This window comes from Typopeltis vanoorti, chromosome 6 (assembly GCF_054136105.1).
Source record: "Typopeltis vanoorti isolate ZY-2024b chromosome 6, IOZ_Tvanoo_1.0, whole genome shotgun sequence".
Taxonomy (NCBI): domain Eukaryota; kingdom Metazoa; phylum Arthropoda; class Arachnida; order Uropygi; family Thelyphonidae; genus Typopeltis; species Typopeltis vanoorti.
The window spans coordinates 145,197,888-145,219,244 of NC_143554.1; the positions used below are offsets into that span (position 1 = coordinate 145,197,888).

Sequence of the window (21,357 nt, forward strand, 5' to 3'; positions counted from 1 at the left end):
TACTGGCGCAAACTGCATATAAACGACAGTGGAACTGCACGACGGACAGTGCCGCATTACGCTAATAGCTCGCATTTAACTGTGACGTGCATATGCTTGCGCGTATAGCAATATGACACTGTGGTAAACACAGTGCTGCTAGCGTCCTTCGCCCTCCTAAGTGCTACAAGATGGATTTTTATTATTTGTTATACAAAATAAGAGAATTTTATAGGATTGATGATGATAAAATTAAATATTAAAATCAAATATAAATAAATTAATAAATATATTTATATATCGTAAAATATTTGGGGTGCTGCAGTTCCTCAGTGCCTATGCACGAACCGCCCCTGCACTACTACCTACAGAGTTCGTACTTGATTACAATTACTGTTAAAGGTATCTCATCATTTGTATTTATAGTATTTTTGTTCATGTGAGTTCATGGATTCTAGGCTTACAGCCCTTTTTAAGTAATAATTCCGGAAATATTTTAGAAAGCTCAAATGTTCTGTTTTAAGAAAAAAGTAAAAGTGAAGTTTGATGTTAAGCCAGGATGCAAAACACGTTTTTGAAATTTGACTGTAATAATTACTTACTTTATCGAAAAAAATAAATGATTATTGAATATACTCATATCTTTAATTAAATAATTCCTTTTTTTCATATAATAATCACACTAATTTATCCGAAAATTATAAAAAAACAACAACTAATAACTGATTAAAAAAAAAGCTCTTAAGCGAATCTGTTGAGCAGTGATATAACAACAGGATAATGCGGTCTTAAATTGGAAAAGACCTGGATTCGATTCTTGTTATGAAAAGGTAATCTTTATGCGAACTTTTCCAATTCAAGGTGAGTTAGATAACCTTATACGTAGGTATCAGGATTTTTCTTTCAGAAACCAGGCTCTTTCCACAGGCAAATCAGCCAAAGAAAACACTCGATTAACAGAAAAAATAAATAAAATATTAATTTTTAATCCCCTGAATTCTCTGCGCATGCATAGTTCGGTGAGATGTGGGTCGGAAACAGCCTTCATTAAAGGCTTCGGTCAATTGCTGCACACGAGAAGTTCTATTTGTCAGTACAAGTCTTCTCAGACGGTCTCGATCTCGTTCCTGACAGACTGTTTTGGGACCACAGTTATGCCTCTTAGACGAGTATGAGGGTTATTTTTCCACTGAATAAACAGTCTAGATATCTCCTTTTTAGAAACCAATCAGCTCTGATGTTTTCAAAATTGTAGCTCTAGCCAGACGGGTAACCACCGAAACCTTCTATCGAACTCTTAAAGATCCTTTGTTTTTCTTATTGTGATCAACATTATTAACAACGTTGTATCAACAGGTTTTTTAAGACGGGAGGTGAATTTCATTGGACGATTTAAAAACCACCTAACTGCTTATTGCAGGCCAGAAATGGTTTGTAAATGTTCCATATTTGGTCTCTAGAGAAAGGTACTGGATTCTATAAACATTAATGAAAAAAAAGAAAAATAATTGCAAAAATTGATAAAAATGAGAAAAAAATCTTTGCCCACCTACGGTACAAATGTACTATAGGTTTGCTAATACTCTTTCGTGGGTGGGAACCATAGAGGAAAAGTAACAAAAGATGAACGCGTGATTACGCATGTGGTCAGGCAGGACCGGCGAATAGTATTTTTCTTGTATGTGCGATTAATGTTCGGCGCCTTTTCAAAAACGTACTTTTTGAAATAAAGTGTCAATAAAACGAACAGGAAACGAAAACCGCTTTACAGTATAATGTTACCTACGGATTAGTCCTGTTATACAAATGTTTTCAGGTTATAGACATTTTCAAAATAATATAAAACAGTAATATAAAGTTAAGAGATTTATTCAAATATTCTTTACATTAATTTTGCATTAATAAATAAATTAATTTTGAAGATTCAACGAAAATAGATAAGAGAATTTTACAAGAATGTTTTGCATTGGACTCGGGAGTTCGCCGATTATTTTGTGTCGTTGACGCCTCCCTAACAGCTTCTAATATAACAGGCTCGAATGTCGAGAAGAATGAATTATCAGTAGTAAGTCGACTTTTAGGGCCGGACCACATGCATCCTTTCCGATTAAAATTAGGATAAGGCCCTTATACGGTCCTTGATTTATGATACATCAAAAAATAAAGAACTATTTTAGGTATATTTTCGTAAATTTTAATAAAAAATTACAGTGATATAAGCGGGTGCAGGATACAATTTCAGAATTTATTTGTTCGTTTCCGGGAAGATCTGAAGGGGCCCGAACAGAAGACAACGTACATTCATAATTACATCGTTCGTTGTTCGTTAAACTCTTATCTCATATTTTTTGACATCTTTTAGGCGCCTTTTCTTCTGCGGCTCCTGTGTATATTGCACACGCCACCAGACGGGCCTGTGATCAGGAATTCAAATATTGAATTCCTGGTCACACGGTGCCCTCCACAATGAACCCTTGGACTTCATGGAGTCCGAGGATTCATTGTGTGATGATGATGATGATAAAGAAACATAAATGAAAGTAAACGTTTTAAGTGATGTTGACATTGTCACCTTAGAGAACTATCAAAGGTTTGCCAAATGATGACAAATCCATCTCGAGCTTGACAGCAGACATCTTCCGTATACAGATCGAAATCTCAATAGAGTAGTCTCTAAACTCTGTTTGTGTGACCATTTTCCTTTGTAATTTATCTGACTATCCCACCTTTTGTGATTAGTTCAATGTTCTAAAAATGTATTCTCTTGAAACTACTGTAAGACATCTTTAATTTCCATTTAATAAGCTTGAGTAATAAGGTGTCAGTATTTAATTTTTTAAACAGTAGCACTAAATAACAATAGGTGTGTTACTTTATTAATTACGTACAATTGCTTTGATATAAATAGTATTGTTGATCAGATATCGGCTTCGTGGACTCTCAAGTTCAGCAAAAGAAATTAATTGACGAAATCCCCATCCTCTGGAGTTGTCCTCTTCGGGTTTCTTAAACTCTGGCGTGTCCAATCCAATTCGAACAGGATTAAGTGACATTTTTATATGATCCGTCCCACTTTTCTGATCGAGTAACAGCACTTTTACCTGTGATATATATGATAATTTGGGTGTTAGAAAGGCAGAAGCACTTGACGAATGATACAATTCTGTAAAATAATTGAATTTCTTATTCTAAATGAAAGTGTGGAGAATAAAAACAGTGTTTAATGTTCGAGATAAAATCACTTTTAACTTATTTTACTATTTCTTGTTATTATAAACAAACTCATTTAAATCTTCTTGGATTCTACACTTACGGAATCCCATATTATTCTTTTTCTCTCCATATCATCATTCGAATCAGTATGGCTCAAGGAGTACTTTCAAGATGTCAGTTAATTGCTAAAATTATTTCTATGATTTTTTCCATCCATATACAGGCAAATCGGCCTTCAGAACACTTCAGTTTACAGAGAAAAAATACTGTTGGCAGTGATGGACGATAGATGGTAATTGTATATAGTAGGAGAAATGGTTAGTTCTGTGTTGGAGTGGAGTAGAGTACCCTCCCGCGATGAGTCCAGGAACACCTTGGAGCTAATTGGTATTCGGAACACATGGTTCACTTTCTTCGTTATGAAGCTCTGTATGAAAAAGTAACGTCAACCCCTACCTTTCCCTCATTTTTATTTTTATATTGGTAAAATAAGTATATTTTACATACTATGGTGTTGCTTTTTAATGTCTTTTAAAATTCAAAAGTATTCCGAATTCATTCGCTTTCTTATCCCATTTTTTTTTTAAATTTAAATTAGGATGTCTAGAAAAATGATTTTCTTAAGGGATAAGAATTCAATCTAATGTGAAAAACTTAAGAAAACTTGGATTTTTCACATTAGATTGAATATAACATACCGTCATATTGTTTAAAATGTTAAAATTTGCTGAATGCAAAGTAGAAGTACACGTTGAATTAAGGTAACAACGAGTACTTAATGACTGAAAAGCTAATAAATAAATATAAATATAAATAACCTCATCTATCATTGCAAAAATGGCCATCTGACTCAGATCTTCAACCTCATCTTTCATTCCAAAAATGGCCTCAGATCTTCAAAATATTGACCATTGCGTGTTCGAGTGGGATGTACTAGACAAAATCCTGAGGTCAATTATGACCCTACCAAATGACAATGTGAATTCTCGTCCCAAATGTACTAGACAAATAATAATTTGTGAGTTCAACAAATCTTCATCATCATCGGCCTGTAGAGTAAGATAGGCTGAGAGCCAGCAGATAGTAGGAGAGGAAATAAAGATAGAGTGCATAGTAGTAAAAAAAAAAAAAAAAAAAAAAAAAAAAAATCAGCTAACGCCTTTTTATTCCCGTATACGGGAGTAGGCGAGGCCATTTAGCCCTATCTAACTTTTGGAGACTGAGTGGGCAGTTCAATCTCCACTGGTACCCAATCAGAGACAGATGGCCCGAGGCTATCACTAATTAAGCGGTACGCAGTGATGAGAGACGGCTCAAATGTGCCGCCATCTCGTGGTCCCTAATCCTACCACAATATATTTAATGTCTGAAATAATGTGGGTTCTACGGTCGATTTTCTTGAGTTTACAGGACGAAAAACCCGAGTTTCCGGGAGGAAAAACCTGCTTGCCCGTGCCAGAGATCGACTAACTCGGGAACCGGTCGAAAAAAGGCTTAGAAAATTTTCCTCTAGTCGCCGACTAGACTCGAAACCAAGCCTTCTTTCGTGCGGCCAAGCGCGGTGGTGTGCAAACGCCACATCCACTGAGCTACACAGACTATGTGCATATATATCTTTATATATATCTTTATATATCTTTATATATATATATATATATATATATTGTGAATTCAACAAACTTCATCATTGGCCTGTAGAGTAAGATAGGCTGAGAGTCAGCATATAGTAGGTGAGGAAATAAAGATAGAGTGCATAGTAGTAGAGTAGATAAAAGAGGCCTCAGCTGACCTGTTTTAGCTGTTTGCCCCCCAGGGGCGATTCTAAAACGGTCGTTGATTTTTCACTTTAGAAGAAAAAGGAAACATGGAAACAAAAACATGAAGTACAGAGAAAATAAAACTGTAGAAAGAACTGGAAACCAAAAAAAAAAAGAAAGGTGGGGGGGAAAGGGTCTGGCCTAAGTGATGCAGTTCTCAAAAAGCTGCACCGCCTCGCTGTAGGCCTTCGCCGCTCAGGTTCTCAGGCCCTCCCCCACCTGTTGGAACTAGAGAACTATTGCTGTGGACGGGAAACCATGGGATGGTTATTGTGACTGTCGCTTTTTGTGGGCAGTCATTATTCTTTTAGCCACTTCACTTACAAAATCCTGAGGTCAATTATGACCCTACCAAATGACAATGTGAATTGACAATTGACATTTATGTCTTTAAGGGTGAAGCAAGATGCTTTTCATATTCCCCGCTATCTGTCGTGGTTACAGTGAGGGTAAAATTTACGAGCAGTTTGCTCGCCCTGAATGGGCATGGAGATTATGCATCGTTATAGGAGGCTAATATAGTTTTTGGTCTTCTATATTTGAATATGTCCGTTGGCTCATATGCTGCAGCTTGTTGAATCAAATCATTGGGGTGTGTGGACGTCTTTAGAAAAAACTTGGAAGCTAAGGATTGTAGATAAGAGAGAATATATGGAATATTTGTGTCTCTATGGAGCTGGCTGTTTCTAACATACCACGGGGCGTTCAGAATCGTTCTCAAGCACTTGTTCTGCACACGCTGAATCTTGATAATGTTAGCGTTAGAGGTGTGGCTCCAGGCTGGAGAGGCATAGGTGATTATGGGACGAATCGTCATCTGGTAAAGTTGCAATTTGATTCTGTTGCTGAGCTTGCTATTTCTATTAATTAGCGGGTAAATCTGAGCTATGGCTTTAGATGCTTTTGCACATGCAGACTTGATATGTTGGTTGAAAGATAGCTTTTTGTCGAGAATTACACCCAGGTAATTTGTTTCTGTCTGCCAGGGAATTTTAGTATTGAATAGTAACACATCTCCTGCAGGAGACATTGGCCTTTTTGAGAAAAGAACCGCTGAGCTTTTCAGGGGGTTGACTTCCAATCTCCACCTAGAGAACCAACCCTCCAGCTTTAGAATGTTTTCTTGAAGCTTTCTAGTAACGAAGTGGGGTCTGAGGGATCTGGTTAGTATTGCCGTATCGTCCGCATACAGCGCTAAAATGGAAGTCATCGGATTGTGAGGGATGTCTGACATGTATACAGAAAACAGCAATGGAGCCAGTAGAGATCCCTGTGGCACTCCAGCAAAGATATGGCGCTGGGACGATATAGAACCGTTAATTTTAACTTGCATTGTTCTATTCTGAAGATATGAACGGATTAGATGAACCATTTTTAGTGAGATGCCGGCTGAGATAAGTTTGTGCAGGAGTCCAAAATGCCAGATTTTATCAAATGCTTTAGATAGGTCTAGGAAAACAGCTCCTGTGTACTGGCGCCAGTTGTAGCTGGTGATGATATATTCCACAATTCTATGGATTTGCTGGGTAGTACTATGGTGTTGCCGAAAACCAAACTGTTCTTTAGGGAGGATGTTTAGGTCATTTATTGAGGTTTGGAGTCGTGAGAGGATGACCTTCTCTGCAATCTTACCCAGGTTGGAGATGAGACTGATTGGACGATAATTCTGCGGTAAGTGTGGGTCTTTGCCTGGCTTATGTATAGGAATCACATCAGCCAGTTTCCAGGTGGAAGGAAAATAGTGAAGTCTTAAGATTGCATTTATTATACTGGTCAGATGCACTATAGCTTTTCGAGGCAGCAGCTTGATCACCCTGTTTGAGATGCTGTCTGGTCCAGGAGCTTTATTGTTCTTAAGTTTTTTAATAATATCATATAATTCAACAGGTGATGCGGGTGCAATATGATCGGCACTGGTATCCGGGAGGTTTAGTGCATGTCTAACCTGTCTGTGGATTTTATACAGATGATTGAAATCAATGTTGTTATAAGATGGTTTGCACTGATCCTCAAGATTTTTAAGTATGGCTTCTGCCTTATCTGCATCTGTGTGGATTAGGCCCTGGTTTGAGATTATAGGGGGGAGGGATCTGTTTTTGTTTTTGATGTTTCTCAGTAGGCCCCAGATAGAGTGATCAATAGGTGAGATAGAGGCTAACTTTTTATCCCAAACTTCGTTTCTATGCGTTTTAAGTGCATCTCTTACTGCTCCATTCAATCTATTAAGCACTGTCTTATCCTGAGGAGCGCGAGTGTTACGAAATCTCTTCCTAGCTCTGTTCTTCTCTCTGATCAGGTCCATAATGTCCTCAGGCAAACGATCAGGCTTGGGAACAGGTTTCTGGAAGGTTGCAACCATTATAGCGGACTTAATCTGTTGGGTGAGGCTAGTCACTGCAGAATCCACATCTTCTGGTGTGCATATGTGTGGGACGGGTCCTATTTGATCCCGAAGTGCTTTAGACAATCTCTCCCACGATATGCCTGAATGAGGAGGAGACAGGCATTCTTGTTCTCCCAATTGCAGTAGAATTGGGTTGTGATCCGACGACAGCTCGTTTAGTGATGTAAGGCTGTACTGTAGTTTAATGTCTTGCAGGATGGCTATATCCAAGATGTCAGCAGTGCCAGATGTACTGAGATGAGTTGGTTCGGTAGGTCCAGCCACAACAGCATGGTTTAATCCTGTGTAGCTAGAAAGGATACGACCATTTTTGTTAGTGGATTTACTGTTCCAAGCAGGATGCTTTGCATTGAGGTCTCCAGCGATGATGATCGGTCCTTTTACTCCAAGGATGGCATCCAGATCTGAGGTCAATAATGTCTTTAATGGAGGGTTGTAAGCAGAAAAAATTTTGAGGTTCCCAATTGAGTTTGTGAGAACATTGATTCCTGTGATTTCGAGGTTGGTGGTAGTAGGGTTGGTTATTGAGTGATGATTGATATAGCTTTTGATAAGAGTGGCTGTACCTCCACCTCTATACCCAAGCCTGTCGTTTCTGTAAATCTGATACCCTCTGATTTTCAGGGTGTCAGCAGGCCTCAGGTGAGTTTCATTAATTAGCAGTATATCTGGGTTGTATCTATTATTAAATTCCTGGATTTCTAATAGTTTGTTTTTTATACCGTTGGCATTCCAACCGATAATCCTAAGAGAGTTTGGGACGATTTTTTTCCTATGCATCAGAGAGTGCAGATAATATGGATTGGGTTTGCTGTAGGAATCTTTTTGTGACACTTAAGGATGGATTTGAGTTGCTGAAATCCTGGAGCATGTTTGCAAGAGAAGAGGTGATAACAGCTGATAGATTTGAGTGTGGAGTATTCCGGTTCTGGGTTTGTACTATCTGTTTGGAGCGGGCCACATCAGCATATGTTCTTACTTGATGTTGAAGATTCGTTTTCTTAAGGGGCTCAGTTAATGATGGGCGAGCACCAGTTGTCATGTTCTCACTCTTGGAGAACTGAGTAGCCTGAGCTTCAGGAACTCTCGCATTAGATGACGAGGTAGATTGATGACTGGGATCATTCCATCTGTTTTTGGGATGATGCATACACCCTCTATAATTAGCAGGGTGGGGACCCCCACAATTAGCGCACTTAGCCGGGGTGGTTTTTGGCTTGGCGCAGGTGTTTGTGGGGTGATTCTCGCCACATTTTACGCATCTGAACTGAGCTTTGCATAGCTTCTGGGCATGGCCAAATTTTTGGCACCGGTGGCACTGCCCAGAAGATGATTTCTTTCTCAATGGTTCTGTGGTGATTTTGAGTCCACAGATTGATTTTAAATTATAAATGTCTTTGTAGATGTTATGAATTTCTACTAAGACTAAAGGCATAGGTGTCTTATTTGATCTAAACATTCTAGTGACCTTTATGGGGGGTAGTTCCTGTAGGTTAAGGTCAGTAACTATTTCATCTGTGTCAATATCCTCAGAGACTCCTCGTAAGACTACTTTCAGATTTTTTTCAGAGGCAAGTGAAAATGTGTGATATTGGGTTCCTCTAGTATCCAGTTCCTTTGTAAGGTTTCTATAGTCAGCCACCGTGGTGGGCTGAATTCGTATTCCCTCGTCTGCATTTTTAGCAGACGTGTAATGAATTTGTGAATTTGCCATGATGGTTCTGAGTGTTGTCCATCTCTGCTTTTCCCTTAGGATAATCGGTGGCACCTTTTCATTGTGGGAAACAGAGGGATCTGAAATGGGAACATCCTCTTCCATACCAACAACATTTGTTGATTCAGCAGCAAGAATTTTTCTCTTCTTACGTGCGTGAGTTTCTTCTTGATCAGAAGGATTAGAGGTAGAGACAACTAGATTGAGTTTTTCCTCCACTTGTGGGGAGTCTTCATTTTCCTCAACTTCAACTTCAGGTGAGGAATACAAATTTAAGTAGCCGGGCCAATCCCGTTCAAACTTTTTGAGGAGCTTTTTAATAAAACTGAGTGCTAGCTTTTTATCGAGTGACTCAATAATAGTGTCGGGGTCAATCATGCTAGTAGGCCATGTCAACTTGAACTTCTTTTGTAGTTTATCAATGAGTTCAAGAGCTGGCTCTCTTTCGAGCAGATCAGCAAATACGTCCAGGTCAGGCACGCTCATATCGATTTAGTTGCGTATGTGCGTTAATAAAATATCCCGCAGGTCTAAAGACCTGCCAGCAGAAGTTTTTGTAAAATATCCCGCAGCCGCAAAGGACTACCAGCAATATCAAGCATAGGCGCGTCAACTAGCAACAAGATGTTAAAATACAACAACGACACTAATGGCAGTAGGCCTAGCGTATCGCCTTTGCGAAGTCAGTTGACTTACCTTGTATGGGAAATAAAATGTAAAATGCCTGTTTATTGCGGCAAGCAAATAACTGATATTACTAATGAATATAAGCATAAATCTCTGAAAACTTATCAGTCAAATACACAATTCACCATCAATAACACACGACACAAAACACTAACACGCGAGCCGCCATTTTTCCACTCAGTCTCATCATCCGACAATGTGAATTCTCGTCCCAAATGCTTATATATGGCATTTATATAAATAAATAAATGGTGCTAGAAAATTATTTTCATTAGTTTTCTTATTTTATTGAATAAATGCAAATTATTGAGTAATTCTAATTAAATATAATATATAACAAAATATTATTTATATAATATTAAGATTTGTAATGAAATAACTATTATACAAGAATTGAAAATTTTATTGTGGATGAACCACAATAAAAGTTTAATTTCTTATCAAACAATATTTTAATTTTTTATAGTCTTATATTAAAAAATTATTGAATATATATGTGGATATTTTATTTTTGAATGCTGCTTTTTCTCTTTCTTTCACCTGTCAAAAAATCATCATCATCAAGGATCTCAGGGGGAGGGATCAACAATCACCCCTTTCATCAAAAAGTCAGAATAGAATTATATAATATAATTAAATTTCTGTTAAATAATTAAAACTCGATGGTTTTCATCACTCATGATATTTTATTCTTTAATAGCAAACAACCGTTTTTTTTTTCTCCATAACGAAGAAATCTAAGGGTTTTTTTTTGTATGAATTCCGAAGATATTTTAAAAAGTTTAATTGTTGCTTCTAAACCACAGTTTTCCTAGGGAAGTCATCAAACGTTCGACATCTCTCTCAAGAGTTGCCTCGAAAATGCTATTCGACTACATGACAAGCAACTCGTGGTAAAGGTGGGTTAAGCTCATACAATAACTGCATATATCTTGATACTGTATGCAAAAACGAAAATGCGTGCATCAACTTTTTGCATATCTTGATTTAAAAGAAAAAAATATGGCGAACAGCTTTCTTCAGTGCACTGCTGCGTGATGCGAAAGCGATATCTTACAGGAAAAAAAAAAAAAAGAAAAAAGTAGTTCCAAAATTCACTACTCGGAGCGCTGTACGATGTACCGAATATAGAATATAATACTTTTTTCTGTGTAAGAAGGACAAAAGCGACACGAGCATAAATAAATAACACATTTTTATTCACTTCCATTATGTATTCACGGGCTCTATTGTCCAATGTACTGATCTTCCCAGTATGCTACAAACGGTGTCATTTGTATGATCACGATAAATCCCATCTTTGCGAAATGCCCAGAGCCGAAAGACAGTGGGTCAGATCAGGTGAACGAGGCAGCCATGCAGTGACTTCCGGCTCTGGGCATTTCTCAAAGATGGAATTTATCGTGATCATACAAAAGGATGCACTTTGAGGCCTGGTTGATTCTCTGGTTTCATGAAATGTTCTCGAAGAACCTCGTGTACGGATTGACGATATTTGGAGGGGGGGGGGGCTTATCCTATGAAAATGACAATCCATGCAGAGGCGTTGCTGTAGTGCAACAAAATTGTTTATCATATCGCGATACCTCTCGGCAGTAACTGAGCAGGTTACCGATCCCCGACTGGCGAATGACCTCAAAGAAGAATAGTCCAATGATAAACGAAGCTGTAAAAGTTACCGCAAAGATATAATTTTGGGGAAACGTGATGTTGGGTTGCATATGAGTTTTGAGTAGCACATACCAGATTACCATACCTGAGCTCTGTTCAAGTGAAAGTGAGCCTCATCTCCTCACACGATCATCCACGGCCACACAGCGTCCAACTGTACTCGAGCAAGGAATGTTAAAGCGAATGTCGCTCGACTTTCATAGTCCTGCAAGAGCAACTTCTCTGTTAGGATTATCTTGAATGGGTAGAAACAGTACAGTAACGAGGATATGAAGCGCCTGTGGCAAGTATCTAACTTTGAAAAATTTAAATGTAACATGTTAAATTTTACTAAATGCAATATGTTAAATACTTAGTATTAACTCCATCAAGATGAGTTGCAGTGTGTTGTAGAATTTGTGTGTCTAAAGCGGCATATTGCCGAAATTTAAAAATACAATATAAAATAGTGGACTTTGATATCTATTTATTTATTTTTATTTTTTACGTTTTGCGCTCCAAAGCTAGTTGCGCTCGTGGCGGGCGCTTCACGAGGCACTGGGTAGAAATGCTGAATCTCCCGCAGAATTATCAGGACACTTGTGTAAGACATTAGCTTCACGAGCAAAATCAAAGCATGTTGGTGCCATCACTGTGGATGGTATTAACAACTAGAATGAAGGAAAAATCCTGTGTCCATCTCTTTTTTTAAACCCGCTTGCCGGGTCGTGTGATATATATATATGCAAATTCCATGCATTTGCTGTTTACAACGCCCCTGGTGGTCAATTTTGGAACTAGTATTTTTTTTCCCTCTGAGATATTGCTTTTTCTTGACACACAACGTATTCCTGCAAAGTTTTCTCAATCACTCTACCCACTGACTGACTGAGTCCCCTATTTAAGAGGTTTCCGGCAATTCAATACAACCAACTTGCCATTTCTCTGCTGCACCCCCCCCCCCCCATGAATAAGAAGACTTTTTCTTGGGAGTCGGAGAAGATAACTCTACCTTCCTTCGTATGAGACGGATAAGCTACTGTGAGTTGAAAATAAGGTTCTTCGCGTCCTAGATGAGATTTGAACCCAGGTCTTCCCAATCGAAGGGGATCGTCAAAACCAAATAAGCTACAGAGGCTCAATATGGATATATCCTCTCCTTAATTAATATATGTACTTCATGATTAAACGCAACAAATGGTGATATAAATCTTAACATCTGCAAAAACACTAACTGAAATTAATTTCAGTCCCTGCTTGTATGAAATGTAACATGTAATTTTTATTTTTTAATATTTTTGATTTTTCAATAGAATGGTGTCGTTTTATAAAGTTTTTTTAATATTTCAAGATAAACAAAAAAAAAAAAAAAATTAGGATAATATCTTACCCTATGTTTGAAAGGCCATGGGAGAATGTCATCATACATTCCTTTAGTGACACAAACAAACAGCGACAGATGTGTACCTCTCGCCTCATTAAACCCATTGAGACACGCTTGGAGTTTCAGATTGTAGCCATACGGACTGCTGTAGAAATTTGGAGATGCTCTGCAGAAGGATGTTTGTAGGGCATCTTCTGCTTTCTTTTGGTAATAATTGGTGATGCGCCACACATATTCTCCATTGGAGGATGCTCTACGCACATCTTCCTGAAATGAACAGTGAATAAACGGAAAAAAAAAAAATCTGTATTAAGATTTTTTTTTAAAAAAAATCTTCCTTTAAAATCTTCGTATGAAGATTTTTAAAAATCTTCATGCAAATCACATATGAAAAATTTCAAAATTAATTTCCCAATTTTGAAATTTTTTGGGGTGGGGAGGACTGGGGGAAAGGAATTGGAGACACCATACGGTTAAGGCTGGCTCTGGTTATCAACTTCTTTTGATCATTTTAACTCAACAGTGAAGGTGATCAAAAGATACGATGCCAATAAACATAGCAAAATAATATTATTTACAGTGCTACTTGTATCTATGATATTTTGATGTCTAAAACTAAACTGGGAAAGTTTAGAAATTACTGTCTCAATTATTGGTTATTTTCACTCACTTGAGCCTTTTCAATCGCTTCCTTGTATTCCTTTTTCAGAAACAAATGCTGTGCTTTTAGATTCTGGAAGAAAATTTAGAATAAATCATAATATTCAACCATACATTCTTTATAATATGATTTTATATTTGTTTCCAAACTATTACCTAAGGAACGTATCCCTTAGTGCATAATTTCACTGTACTATTGATGCAGATTTCAAAAATGTTTTGTAGATGGCTAATTATAATAATTAAGTAATATTACTGCAGGAATTATTTTTGGGAAAATTCCCATGTTACTCCTCTAAAACAAATTAGCATTTTAATGGCTAATATAGCCTGCTTTCGTTTAGGAGTGCCTCCCCTTTTTCTTTAACTAGAAAAAAAAGGGGCACTCCTAAACGAAAGCAGGCTATATTAGCCATTAAAATAATAATATTACTGCTGCTGATACTACTACTACTACTACTACTACTAATAATAATAATAATAAATTTTAACAGTTTGTTACCTATCTAATAAATTACATAACATATTCTGTAAATTCTAGGCAACACTATAATAATAATAATAATAATAATAATAATAATAATAATAATAATAATAATAATAATAATTTTTTTTTTTTTTTTGTGCAAATAGGGTCGGATTTAGACATGGTGTGTTTGTTTCTTTGTGTTCTTGTAGTGGTAGTTTTTTGAGAGGGGGGGTTGTCGTAGGTTTGTGTGTGTGTGTGTATGTGTGGTGGTGGGGAGAGAAACAGGAATTGCTCTAATTTTCATTCTCGCTATAATATTTATATAGTGTCTGTTTCAGCTCTCTGTATGTTCCTAGGTTTCTGTTGTCGAACGGCAGTTTGTTTATCATGTCAGGTACATAGAAGTTTCGGGTGGCTTTGCCGTAGTGATTGTTGTACTTATATGTTATGTAGTTTGTTGACTGTGGTCTTGTTATTTGATATGTTGTTCTGGTTACTCTATATGTGGGGCTGTAGTAGTGTTTTAACATGACTGTGTAGTGGCGTAAGTGTTTCACCTTAAATATTTTGTGTTTTGTCCATGCTTCCTGCATAAGAGTGGGTTGTTCCCAGAATATCAGTTTTATCATTTTATCTTGCAACCATTGTAGCCTGTTAAGTCTGTAGTCTGCGCAGAATGCGTATGATGTGATTGCATATCTTAAAATGTTTTCACATAATGCTTTATAGATTAGTATTTTTATGTGGGTTGGGGCAATGTCTTTTAATCTGTATAGTTTGCTTGCTATTATCCTAAGCTTGGTATGTAGGTAGTTTGTATGGCTATTCCAACTTTGATCTGCATCGAAGTGAAGTCCAAGGTAGCGTGTTGTTTTCACCTGTGTGATGGTTGTGATTTTAGGTTCTGCACTTTGTGTATAGGAGGATGAATGTTTGATAGTGAGATATTTAGTTTCTATGGACAGGGTTTGGGGATTTTTGAATATCATTAGCTTTGTTTTTCCAGGGTTTATATATATGCCGTTTTCGGTTAACCAGTTAGTGATTTGATTGATGTCGTGTTGCATATTTTTGTGAGCGATTTTTGCAGTGTTGTGAATGGATACTATGGCAGTGTCATCTGCATACTGGAAGATTTTACTTTTTAGGGGGAGTTGGCTTATGTCGTGTGTGTATATGTTAAATAGAATGGGAGATAGGACAGCTCCTTGCGGTACTCCACAGGTTACATGTACCTCTTTGCTGTGTGCTGATCCTATACGTGTGATGTGCTTTCTGTTTTTCGTGTATGCTTTAAACCACTGGAGTAGACGACTTCCAATTCCAATATGGGTAAGTTTCGTTAACAAGGTTTTATGTGTTAGTGTGTCAAATGCCCCCCCCCCCCACCCCCCCCCCCCCCCACCCCCCCCCCCCCCCACCCCCCCCCCCCCCCACCCCCCCCCCCCCCCACCCCCCCCCCCCCCCACCCCCCCCCCCCCCCACCCCCCCCCCCCCCCACCCCCCCCCCCCCCCACCCCCCCCCCCCCCCACCCCCCCCCCCCCCCACCCCCCCCCCCCCCCACCCCCCCCCCCCCCCACCCCCCCCCCCCCCCACCCCCCCCCCCCCCCACCCCCCCCCCCCCCCACCCCCCCCCCCCCCCACCCCCCCCCCCCCCCACCCCCCCCCCCCCCCACCCCCCCCCCCCCCCACCCCCCCCCCCCCCCACCCCCCCCCCCCCCCACCCCCCCCCCCCCCCACCCCCCCCCCCCCCCACCCCCCCCCCCCCCCACCCCCCCCCCCCCCCACCCCCCCCCCCCCCCACCCCCCCCCCCCCCCACCCCCCCCCCCCCCCACCCCCCCCCCCCCCCACCCCCCCCCCCCCCCACCCCCCCAAAGACGGGAGGTGAATTTCATTGGACGATTTAAAAACCACCTAACTGCTTATTGCAGGCCAGAAATGGTTTGTAAATGTTCCATATTTGGTCTCTAGAGAAAGGTACTGGATTCTATAAACATTAATGAAAAAAAAGAAAAATAATTGCAAAAATTGATAAAAATGAGAAAAAAATCTTTGCCCACCTACGGTACAAATGTACTATAGGTTTGCTAATACTCTTTCGTGGGTGGGAACCATAGAGGAAAAGTAACAAAAGATGAACGCGTGATTACGCATGTGGTCAGGCAGGACCGGCGAATAGTATTTTTCTTGTATGTGCGATTAATGTTCGGCGCCTTTTCAAAAACGTACTTTTTGAAATAAAGTGTCAATAAAACGAACAGGAAACGAAAACCGCTTTACAGTATAATGTTACCTACGGATTAGTCCTGTTATACAAATGTTTTCAGGTTATAGACATTTTCAAAATAATATAAAACAGTAATATAAAGTTAAGAGATTTATTCAAATATTCTTTACATTAATTTTGCATTAATAAATAAATTAATTTTGAAGATTCAACGAAAATAGATAAGAGAATTTTACAAGAATGTTTTGCATTGGACTCGGGAGTTCGCCGATTATTTTGTGTCGTTGACGCCTCCCTAACAGCTTCTAATATAACAGGCTCGAATGTCGAGAAGAATGAATTATCAGTAGTAAGTCGACTTTTAGGGCCGGACCACATGCACCCTTTTCCGATTAAAATTAGGATAAGGCCCTTATACGGTCCTTGATTTATGATACATCAAAAAATAAAGAACTATTTTAGGTATATTTTCGTAAATTTTAATAAAAAATTACAGTGATATAAGCGGGTGCAGGATACAATTTCAGAATTTATTTGTTCGTTTCCGGGAAGATCTGAAGGGGCCCGAACAGAAGACAACGTACATTCATAATTACATCGTTCGTTGTTCGTTAAACTCTTATCTCATATTTTTTGACATCTTTTAGGCGCCTTTTCTTCTGCGGCTCCTGTGTATATTGCACACGCCACCAGACGGGCCTGTGATCAGGAATTCAAATATTGAATTCCTGGTCACACGGTGCCCTCCACAATGAACCCTTGGACTTCATGGAGTCCGAGGATTCATTGTGTGATGATGATGATGATAAAGAAACATAAATGAAAGTAAACGTTTTAAGTGATGTTGACATTGTCACCTTAGAGAACTATCAAAGGTTTGCCAAATGATGACAAATCCATCTCGAGCTTGACAGCAGACATCTTCCGTATACAGATCGAAATCTCAATAGAGTAGTCTCTAAACTCTGTTTGTGTGACCATTTTCCTTTGTAATTTATCTGACTATCCCACCTTTTGTGATTAGTTCAATGTTCTAAAAATGTATTCTCTTGAAACTACTGTAAGACATCTTTAATTTCCATTTAATAAGCTTGAGTAATAAGGTGTCAGTATTTAATTTTTTAAACAGTAGCACTAAATAACAATAGGTGTGTTACTTTATTAATTACGTACAATTGCTTTGATATAAATAGTATTGTTGATCAGATATCGGCTTCGTGGACTCTCAAGTTCAGCAAAAGAAATTAATTGACGAAATCCCCATCCTCTGGAGTTGTCCTCTTCGGGTTTCTTAAACTCTGGCGTGTCCAATCCAATTCGAACAGGATTAAGTGACATTTTTATATGATCCGTCCCACTTTTCTGATCGAGTAACAGCACTTTTACCTGTGATATATATGATAATTTGGGTGTTAGAAAGGCAGAAGCACTTGACGAATGATACAATTCTGTAAAATAATTGAATTTCTTATTCTAAATGAAAGTGTGGAGAATAAAAACAGTGTTTAATGTTCGAGATAAAATCACTTTTAACTTATTTTACTATTTCTTGTTATTATAAACAAACTCATTTAAATCTTCTTGGATTCTACACTTACGGAATCCCATATTATTCTTTTTCTCTCCATATCATCATTCGAATCAGTATGGCTCAAGGAGTACTTTCAAGATGTCAGTTAATTGCTAAAATTATTTCTATGATTTTTTCCATCCATATACAGGCAAATCGGCCTTCAGAACACTTCAGTTTACAGAGAAAAAATACTGTTGGCAGTGATGGACGATAGATGGTAATTGTATATAGTAGGAGAAATGGTTAGTTCTGTGTTGGAGTGGAGTAGAGTACCCTCCCGCGATGAGTCCAGGAACACCTTGGAGCTAATTGGTATTCGGAACACATGGTTCACTTTCTTCGTTATGAAGCTCTGTATGAAAAAGTAACGTCAACCCCTACCTTTCCCCCATTTTTATTTTTATATTGGTAAAATAAGTATATTTTACATACTATGGTGTTGCTTTTTAATGTCTTTTAAAATTCAAAAGTATTCCGAATTCATTCGCTTTCTTATCCCATTTTTTTTTTTTTAAAATTTTAAAATTTGGATGTCTAGAAAAATGATTTTCTTAAGGGATAAGAATTCAATCTAATGTGAAAAACTTAAGAAAACTTGGATTTTTCACATTAGATTGAATATAACATACCGTCATATTGTTTAAAATGTTAAAATTTGCTGAATGCAAAGTAGAAGTACACGTTGAATTAAGGTAACAACGAGTACTTAATGACTGAAAAGCTAATAAATAAATATAAATATAAATAACCTCATCTATCATTGCAAAAATGGCCATCTGACTCAGATCTTCAACCTCATCTTTCATTCCAAAAATGGCCTCAGATCTTCAAAATATTGACCATTGCGTGTTCGAGTGGGATGTACTAGACAAAATCCTGAGGTCAATTATGACCCTACCAAATGACAATGTGAATTCTCGTCCCAAATGTACTAGAAAAATAATAATTTGTGAGTTCAACAAATCTTCATCATCATCGGCCTGTAGAGTAAGATAGGCTGAGAGCCAGCAGATAGTAGGAGAGGAAATAAAGATAGAGTGCATAGTAGTAAAAAAAAAAAAAAAAAAAAAAAAAAAAAATCAGCTAACGCCTTTTTATTCCCGTATACGGGAGTAGGCGAGGCCATTTAGCCCTATCTAACTTTTGGAGACTGAGTGGGCAGTTCAATCTCCACTGGTACCCAATCAGAGACAGATGGCCCGAGGCTATCACTAATTAAGCGGTACGCAGTGATGAGAGACGGCTCAAATGTGCCGCCATCTCGTGGTCCCTAATCCTACCACAATATATTTAATGTCTGAAATAATGTGGGTTCTACGGTCGATTTTCTTGAGTTTACAGGACGAAAAACCCGAGTTTCCGGGAGGAAAAACCTGCTTGCCCGTGCCAGAGATCGACTAACTCGGGGAAACCCGGGCGAAAAAAGGCTTAGAAAATTTTCCTCTAGTCGCCGACTAGACTCGAAACCAAGCCTTCTTTCGTGCGGCCAAGCGCGGTGGTGTGCAAACGCCACATCCACTGAGCTACACAGACTATGTGCATATATATCTTTATATATATCTTTATATATCTTTATATATATATATATATATATATATTGTGAATTCAACAAACTTCATCATTGGCCTGTAGAGTAAGATAGGCTGAGAGTCAGCATATAGTAGGTGAGGAAATAAAGATAGAGTGCATAGTAGTAGAGTAGATAAAAGAGGCCTCAGCTGACCTGTTTTAGCTGTTTGCCCCCCAGGGGCGATTCTAAAACGGTCGTTGATTTTTCACTTTAGAAGAAAAAGGAAACATGGAAACAAAAACATGAAGTACAGAGAAAATAAAACTGTAGAAAGAACTGGAAACCAAAAAAAAAAAGAAAGGGGGGGGGGGAAAGGGTCTGGCCTAAGTGATGCAGTTCTCAAAAAGCTGCACCGCCTCGCTGTAGGCCTTCGCCGCTCAGGTTCTCAGGCCCTCCCCCACCTGTTGGAACTAGAGAACTATTGCTGTGGACGGGAAACCATGGGATGGTTATTGTGACTGTCGCTTTTTGTGGGCAGTCATTATTCTTTTAGCCACTTCACTTACAAAATCCTGAGGTCAATTATGACCCTACCAAATGACAATGTGAATTGACAATTGACATTTATGTCTTTAAGGGTGAAGCAAGATGCTTTTCATTTTCCCCCGCTATCTGTCGTGGTTACAGTGAGGGTAAAATTTACGAGCAGGTTTGCTCGCCCTGAATGGGCATGGAGATTATGCATCGTTATAGGAGGCTAATATAGTTTTTGGTCTTCTATATTTGAATATGTCCGTTGGCTCATATGCTGCAGCTTGTTGAATCAAATCATTGGGGTGTGTGGACGTCCTTTAGAAAAAACTTGGAAGCTAAGGATTGTAGATAAGAGAGAATTTATGGAATATTTGTGTCTCTATGGAGCTGGCTGTTTCTAAACATACCCACGGGGCGTTCAGAATCGTTCTCAAGCACCTTGTTCTGCAACACGCTGAATCTTGATAATGTTAGCGTTAGAGGTGTGGCTCCAGGCTGGAGAGGCATAGGTGATTATGGGACGAATCGTCATCTGGTAAAGTTGCAATTTGATTCATGTTGCTGAGCTTGCTATTTCTATTAATTAGCGGGGTAAATCTGAGCTATGGCTTTAGATGCTTTTGCACATGCAGACTTGATATGTTGGTTTGAAAGATAGCTTTTTGTCGAGAATTACACCCAGGTAATTTGTTTCTGTCTGCCAGGGAATTTTAGTAGTGAATAGGTAACACATCTCCTGCAGGAGACATTGGCCTTTTTGAGAAAAGAACCGCTGAGCTTTTCAGGGGGTTGACTTCCAATCTCCACCTAGAGAACCAACCCCTCCAGCTTTAGAATGTTTTTCTTGAAGCTTTCTAGTAACGAAGTGGGGTCTAGAGGGATCTGGTTAGTATTGCCGTATCGTCCGCATACAGCGCTAAAATGGAAGTCATCGGATTGTGAGGGATGTCTGACATGTATACAGAAAACAGCAATGGAGCCAGTAGAGATCCCTGTGGCACTCCAGCAAAGATATGGGCGCTGGGACGATATAGAACCGTTAATTTTAACTTGCATTGTTCTAGTTCTGAAGATATGAACGGATTAGATGAACCATTTTTAGTGAGATGCCGGCTGAGATAAGTTTGTGCAGGAGTCCAAAATGCCAGATTTTATCAAATGCTTTAGATAGGTCTAGGAAAACAGCTCCTGTGTACTGGCGCCAGTTGTAGCTGGTGATGATATATTCCACAATTCTATGGATTTGCTGGGTAGTACTATGGTGTTGCCGAAAACCAAACTGTTCTTTAGGGAGGATGTTTAAGGTCATTTATATGAGGTTTGGAGTCGTGAGAGGATGACCTTCTCTGCAATCTTACCCAGGTTGGAGATGAGACTGATGGGACGATAATTCTGCGGTAAGTGTGGGTCTTTGCCTGGCTTATGTATAGGAATCACATCAGCCAGTTTCCAGGTGGAAGGAAAATAGTGAAGTCTTAAGATTGCATTTATTATACTGGTCAGATGCACTATAGCTTTTCGAGGCAGCAGCTTG

At 38.9% G+C, this 21,357-nt stretch overlaps 2 protein-coding genes across 4 annotated transcripts in view; both read right to left on the reverse strand.

Annotated features, from left to right (window-relative positions):
• Window positions 1–2,833: 2,833 nt before the first annotated feature.
• LOC150106020 (TNF receptor-associated factor 1-like) lies at window positions 2,834–14,086 on the reverse strand. Its single transcript, XM_090393747.1, has 3 exons — window positions 13,519–14,086; window positions 12,855–13,115; window positions 2,834–3,080 (listed from the first exon to the last, which is right to left on the reverse strand). Exons 2-3 carry the CDS (start codon window positions 12,891–12,893, stop codon window positions 2,856–2,858), a joined length of 264 nt encoding a protein of 87 aa, XP_090249873.1. The 5' UTR covers window positions 12,894–13,115; window positions 13,519–14,086; the 3' UTR covers window positions 2,834–2,855.
• Window positions 14,087–17,345: 3,259 nt separating this feature from the next.
• The window catches only part of LOC150106021 (TNF receptor-associated factor 1-like), a 34,945-nt gene continuing 30,933 nt past the window's right edge, over window positions 17,346–21,357 (reverse strand). For all 3 annotated transcript variants that reach the window (XM_090393749.1, XM_090393750.1, XM_090393748.1), the window contains one exon: window positions 17,346–17,592. In XM_090393749.1, coding sequence (XP_090249875.1) covers window positions 17,368–17,592 — 225 coding nt within the window. In that variant the 3' untranslated portion in view covers window positions 17,346–17,367. The remainder of the gene's footprint in view (window positions 17,593–21,357) is intronic.

Coding starts and splice junctions, on each gene's coding strand:
- LOC150106020 (XM_090393747.1), bottom strand. CDS start 12,893: ATGTATGATGACATTCTCCCATGGCCTTTCAAACATAGG. Junction 3,081..12,854: donor CATGGCCTTTCAAACATAGG/GTAAGATATTAT, acceptor TATATATCACAG/GTAAAAGTGCTGTTACTCGA.